General features: G+C 40.1%; 1 protein-coding gene across 2 annotated transcripts in view; it reads right to left on the reverse strand.

The window, feature by feature from the left end:
- LOC115221710 (cilia- and flagella-associated protein 91-like) overlaps positions 1-7500 on the reverse strand; it is a 46533-nt gene that overhangs the window by 7698 nt on the left and 31335 nt on the right. For both annotated transcript variants that reach the window (XM_036510975.1, XM_029791915.2), the window contains 4 exons: positions 7277-7393; positions 5347-5418; positions 3882-4028; positions 985-1206 (listed from right to left, as the gene is read on the reverse strand). In XM_036510975.1, the coding sequence (XP_036366868.1) occupies positions 985-1206; positions 3882-4028; positions 5347-5418; positions 7277-7393 (558 nt within the window). The remainder of the gene's footprint in view (positions 1-984; positions 1207-3881; positions 4029-5346; positions 5419-7276; positions 7394-7500) is intronic.

Consider the following 7500-nt stretch of genomic DNA (forward strand, 5'->3'; position numbering starts at 1 on the left):
ACAATGGTTTGACCCAGAAACTTAAACAGGCCTAAAAAAAAATACTGAAGTTGATTAGAACTGAAAAACACACGTGACCTTACATACTAAACTGTGTGGGTAAGGTTTTTGACAATCTTATTTATGTAGCCATCTTCATTTTTTAAACCTCCTGATCCTGCAGTAAATTGTAAAACAACCAACTTACCCCCAGCTAACCATCACAAGCATAGACCTCTTTCTGAAGCAACAGTATTTCATGAATAAATCTTAACCTAATCATCCCTTTATTTTGTTGTTTTTACGTCCATCGTCCCCTTTTGGCTGCCCCATTACCGTCCCCACTTTTCTTCAGCCCCCTACCTTACCCCATTTAGATCTTTCCACCACCCTTAGAGGGGCAGTATATCTACTTTAAGGAACTGCTGCTTTAATTGGTTGCCTGACTGACTAGAAATAGCAGCCAAATACTGAAGTTGATTAGAACTCAAAAACACACGTGACCTTACATACTAAACTGTGTGGGTAAGGTTTTTGACAATCTTATTTATGTAGCTATCTTCATTTTTTAAACCCCTGATCCTGCAGTAAATTGTAAAACAACCCACTTACCCCTAGCTAACCATCGCAAATTCAAAACAACAGTATTTCACAAATAAATTTTAACCTAATCATCCCTTTATTTTGTTGTTTTTACGTCCATCGTCCCCTTTTGGCTGCCCCATTACCGTCCCCACTTTTCTTCAGCCCCCTACCTCACTCCATTTAGATCTTTCCACCACCCTTAGAAGGGCAGTATATCTACTTTAAGGAACCGCTGCTCTAATTGGTTGCCTGACTGACTAGAAATAGCAGCCAAATACTGAAGTTGATTAGAACTCAAAAACACATGTGACCTTACATACTAAACTGTGTGGGTAAGGTTTTTGACAATCTTATTTATGTAGCCATCTTCATTTTTAAACCCCCTGATCCTACAGTAAATCATGAAAACATCCCATTTACCTGCTTAAATATTTCATCTGATTCACGCCGCATCCTCTCCTCAAGTTGTCGTCTCCCGCTCTCTTCTGCTTCCCTCATTCTTCGTACACGTTCTGCAAGAATGGAAAAGGCTTTGACCCTCCGTTCCTCTTGCATGCGAATAAGTTCTTTGCTTAAGAAGTCAAACATGCTCCCTATGGTGTGACCTTCTACTTGGCTCATGACGCTGTCAATCAAGTTTTCCTACAAAGGCAGAAGAAAGAAGAAACAAATATGGTTTGTAATTATTTCTTTTGAAGAAGCACCCACTACACTTGCGGAGTGGTTGGCGTTAGGAAGGGCATCCAGCTGTAGAAACTCTGCCAATTCAGACTGGAGCCTGAAGCAGCCCCTGGCTTCCCAGACCCCGGTCGAACCGTCCAACCCGTGCTAGCATGGAAAACGGATGTTAAACGATGATGATGATGATGATGATGTGTCCAGTTTGTAAGAAGCCAACTGGAATTGGTCCCTTATAAACAAGCCTCTACATCAGTGGTCCCCAAACATTTTCAGGTTGCCACCCCCTTGGCACCCAGGCCACATTCCTAGCACCCCACCCACCAGCTAACCATCACAAGCATAGACCTCTTTCTGAAGCAAATTCAAAACCACAGTATTTCATGAATAAATCTTAACCTAATCATCCCTTTATTTTGTTGTTTTTACATCCATCGTCCCCTTTTGGCTGCCCCATTACCGTCCCCACTTTTCTTCAGCCCCCCTACCTCACCCCATTTAGATCTTTCCACCACCCTTAGAGGGGCAGTATATCTACTTTAAGGAACCGCTGCTCTAATTGGTTGCCTGACTGACTAGAAATAGCAGCCAAATGTACCTGAAAATACAGCCAAACATTGTGAAAGGGTAAACACAACTGGTTAGGGTGATGCATGCATGATCATGGCATCATAATTTCAATTCCAAGACAAGGAGGTGTTTCATGTTCTTGAGCAAAATAGCTGCATCTCTCATTGCTCTATAATCACTTCAACATCCAACGTATGCCACATGTATGAACAATGTCAATTTGATGGCAAAAATGGTCTAATGGACAACACAAACACTTGATCACGATAAATATTTTGAGATGCTCTGTGTTTCTTTCAATTACTTCAAATACAACAATATATTTAGTATATATATTTAGTAAATATATATACTAAATATATATATATATATATATTTAGTAAATATATTTAGTAAAATAACTTAGTTATCATTAAGCTAGTGTTAGGAACATAAATTGTGGCGCTAAAGTTTGGGGAAAGATTTTAATTCAAAACTTATGAAAGCAAGACATTTGTACTACAGAACCAGAGGTGGTTTCAGCTGGGTTGGTATTAAAAGGATTAAGAATTATTTCTCTATTATATATTTTAACCAATTTATAACAGTATTTATTTTGAGATGTTCTGTGTTTCTTTCAATTAATTTTGAATATAACAAAGAATTTAGTAAAATAACTAAGTTATCATTAAGCTAGTGTTAGGAACATAAATTGTGACTAAGGTTTGGAGAAAGATTTTAATTCAAAACTTATGAAAGCAAGGCATTTGTACTACAGAGCCAGAGGTGGTTTCAGCTGGGTTGGTCACGAAAGGGTTAAAAATTGTTTCTCTATTATATATTTTAACCCATTCATTACCGTACTTATTTTGAGATGTTCTGTGTTTCTTTCAATTAATTTTGAATATAACAAAGAATTTAGTGAACTAACTTAGTTATCATTCAGCTTGTGTTAGGAACATAAATTGTGACTAAGGTTTGGTGGAAGATTTTAATTCAAAACTTATGAAAACAAAACATTTGTACTACAGAGCCAGAGGTGGTTTCAGCTGGGTTGGTCACGAAAGAGTTAAAAATTGTTTCTCTATTATATATTTTAACCAATTTATAACAGTATTTATTTTGAGATGCTCTGTGTTTCTTTCAATTACTTTAAATATAACAAAGAATTTAGTGAAATAATTTGGTTATCATTAAGCTAATGTTAGGAACAGAAATTGTGACTAAGGTTTGGTGGAAGATTTTAATTCAAGACTTATGAAGGAAAAAAAAAAAGACATTTGTACTCAGAGCCAGAGATGGTTTTAGCCAGATTGGTAATGAAAGGGTTAAATGCTAAAGAGATAATCACATGCAGCCATGGACCAGGTGTGGTTATTTAAGCTTTTTATTTATTTCACATCAGTTTGTGTATCATTGGAATTCTCATAGGGTTCACAGGCTCTCTGCGTTTTCAGCAGTGAAGGAAAGGAGGTAATGTCTGTAGCTTCTTGGTAGAGAGTACAAACCACATGGGACTTTGTTCATGGAGCATCCATTTTCTGTTTCCTTTTTCTTTTCATTTTCTTTTTTTTTTTGCAGGCAGTGTGGTTGCCCATGTTTATTCCTTATGTCATTGGACATTATAAAAAAGATACACACACACACACACACACGCGTGCACACACACACACACACACACACACACACACGCACACACACACACACATACACGCGCACACACACACGCACACACACACACACACACGCACGCACACACACACACACACATGCGTGCGCACACACACACACACACCACACACGCACGCACACACACACACGCGCGCACACACACACACGCACATACATACACGCGCGCACACACACGCGCGCACACACACACACTCACACACACACACACACACACACACTGTCTGAAGAGTATCTCACACACAACATAGGAAAATGTAATATTAGATATAAGAACACCAGTGAAAAAACATAAGAGTGATGGTCATTTCAGGAATATTTTTGATCATAGATCTTATCGATCAGAGCCAACCTGGTGCTAAACAGCAGCAGCAACAACAGCAACAACAACAACAACATACCTGGTGATCGTACACAAACTTCTGTCTTTGCAAGTTTAGCGTTGCTTCCCGTTGTAGGTCTTTGATCCGCTGTTTGTCTTCTTGGAGGGCATGTGTGGACTGTAGCTCCAATATCAAGTCAATTCGTTCATTTTTACCATCCATCATCTGAAAATAGCCATGTACATATCAACATCTGCTAGAAATAGCAACCAAATTATTCTCAGTTCTTCCCCCTACTGTCTTCGAAATGAAAAAAAAAAAAGAAAACCCAGATCTAATAGACATTATAGCTCCTGATGTATTAAATGACAAGACACATAATAAATTGAATCATAAGTATTGCTTAGCCAACATTGAGCTAGGGTTAAACAAGAGCAATTATTTCAAATATTGGCAGAAAGCCTTATGTGTGAATTTCATAGACAGAAATTGTGTGGAAGCCTGCAGTGTGTGTGTGTGTATTTTTGTATATATATATATATATATATATATATATATATATATATATATATATATATATATATATTGCCAGCCACTACACATTCTTTATTTGCTCTCCTTGTTTCTTTCTGTGCTCCTTTCTGTGGAAGAGCATAGGCTCGAAACATTAAAGACTTTTTCACTTCCCGAGCATTATACTAATACATCTGTTTGTTGTCTACACCACCTGTCTTTATCTTTTGTTTTTTGTGAATTCTCCCTATATATATATCACGTGACCAACCAGACCATCAGATGTTGTTACACATCGCTGGTCACAATGCACTTCGCATTGTTTTAGCCTTCGAATGACGCCACCCCGCTGGCTAAGCGACCAGGCGAACAGAAGAAAGAGTGGTGAAATAGTACAGCAGGGATCACCACCCCCTGCCGGAGCCTCGTGGAGCTTTAAGGTGTTTTCGCTCAATAAACACTCACAACGCCCGGTCTGGGAATCAAAACCGCGATCCTACGACCGCGAGTACGCTGCCCTAACCAGTGGGCCATTGCACCTCCACATATATATATGTGCCGTTATATATATGTGCTTGAGGAGACCTATTGGGTCAAGTACACCAACATCAAAAATCAATGGAAATTGTAGATGTGATCCCTGTGCCGGTGGCACGTAAAAAGCACCCACTACACTCACGGAGTGGTTGGCGTTAGGAAGGGCATCCAGCCGTAGAAAAACTGCCGGATCAGACTGGAGCCTGGTGCAGCCTCCATGGCTTCCCAGATCCCCGGTCGAACCGTCCAACCCGTGCTAGCATGGGAAACTGACGTTAAACGACGACGATGATGATGATGATGACGACGATGACAACAACGATGATGACGACAACGTCGACTGAAACAAGAAATAGAATAAAAGAACTACAGAACCATAAAGAATGCTGGTGGGTTATAGTCAAAATGGATTGAAACATCCTCACGCAAAACTATTTCCCCACCCAGCAAACGCATCCGGATAATATGAAGAGTTCTTGTTGCAGCCACTTACCATTTTGTGGGTAGCCCTTCCTCTTAGTAGTTGCTGCAGGAAGATAACAGCCAGCTCTCTGTTTTCCTCTTCCTGGAAAATAACAAAGACGGAACTAAAAAACAATCATCTGTAAGGGAAACATCTACGATTACTTATTGAAATGTTTATGTCATTAAAAACAAACCAAATCAATGATTTTAGTAACCTTCAAAAATTCCATAAATTTGCTTGAAATAACAGCCAAATTCCTACCTAAATTTCTACCCTCGTACCACTTAAGACATCACTCTTATCTATAAATTTTTCTTTCCTTCGCCCTTTTCAAGCCTAGTTCAAGCTCATGGGCCTGGTTTCCCAGTTTCTGTGGCGTATGTGTTCCCCCAGCTGGCCAGGACGCTAGTCCATCGCAGCGTTACTCAAGAAACAGGAAGAGAGAGTGAGAGAAAGTTGGGGCGAAGGAGTACAACAGGGATCACCACAACCCCCTGCCAGAGCCTCGTGGAGCTTTTAGGCGTTTTCACTCAATAAACACATACAACGCTCGGTCTGGGAATTGAAACCGCGATCTTCCGACTGCAAGTCTGCTGCCCTAACCACTGGGCCATCGCGCCTCCACCTTATCTATAATAATAAACGTGAAATTCTGTACGTACTGGATCCCTGTATCTCTAACTACATTTGTTCTACATAGACATATTATACCATTTTGAAATCAGGATGGTCCTGGGATTGAAAATCTGCCCTTCATTTGGTTCTTGAACATCCAGTATTGGGATCTGATTTAAAAGCATTTGGGTTGCTATTTCTAGCAGGTAAAGCTTGGCTGATTCATGCCATCTTGGTCGGTGTTTGTCAGATGATGTCAGAGATCAAGGGGGCAATAATTGACATTCGCTTCGTTAATTTTACGCCGAGATAAGACCTTTGGGACAAAATGGTCAACAGTTGGAATTGAACTTGGGACTGGAACAATAGAATGATTGCATCACAGAATTAATTCTCATCAGTCCTTAACCTCTGACCAAACACCACCAGGGCACACAGTCATTATAGATGTACTACAGTCATGCTATTTAGCTCCCTTTATTTTGGGGCTTCAGGCTCAATTAGCCCTCTGTAGGAACTGGCCTAAAAGTCCGCATGGAATGCAGTTTTCAAGTTGGTAAGTTTAGTACATCTTGAAGGACACATTCAAGATGTACTAAAGTGCATGGGGGCAATGATGAATGATGTAGGTAGTTGATCTTCAAAAAGCAGCAGCCAAATACCTCTTTGATTAGATAACACCCTACCATTTTAAAAGAGAAAGGTTCACCCCCTTACATAACACCACCTCAGACGCACACCATGTTTGAATAAAAGGACAAAGTGGACATGAACAGAACTACTACTACTACTACTACTACTACTACTACTACTACTACTACTACTACTGCTACTGCTGCTGCTACACTAATAACAGTTACTACTAATACTACTACTACTACTAGTACTACTGCTGCTGCTGCTCCAACAATAGTTACTACAACTACTACTACTACTGCTACTGCTGCTGCTACACTAACAACAATTACTACTACTACTACTACTACTACTACTATTGCTGCTGCTGCTACACTAACAACAATTACTACTACTACTACTACTACTACTACTATTGCTGCTGCTGCTACACTAACAACAATTACTACTACTACTACTACTACTACTACTACTACTACTACTACTACTACTACTACTACTACTATGTGCTGCGCTACACTACAACAACTGCTGCCGCTGCACACAAGCTATACTATTTACTCAAACTCCGCTGCTGCTGCTGCTACTACTACTACTACTACTAGTACTACTACCACCACCACCACCACTTCTATTACAACAACAACAACAACAGCAGCTACAACAACCATTTACACACGCCACGAACAGTATATCCATTACTAACCTTCCCTATTGGTATGACCGAGGGCGTGGCTGGCCGTGGGGGTGGTTTAATCACTTTCTGCAGGTACTTCAATGGTTTCTTCACTGGCTTTCCTTGGGTCTTCGCAGCTTTCAGTTTCTGAAGAGTTCAAAGAAGTCAGATGAGATATTCGGTGTTTTGAAGACTATAATGCAGCTGTGAACACGGTGCATGTGTGTGCGTGAGTGTATGTGTGTGTGCATGTA

This window comes from Octopus sinensis, linkage group LG18, assembly GCF_006345805.1.
Source record: "Octopus sinensis linkage group LG18, ASM634580v1, whole genome shotgun sequence".
Taxonomy (NCBI): Eukaryota; Metazoa; Mollusca; class Cephalopoda; order Octopoda; family Octopodidae; genus Octopus; species Octopus sinensis.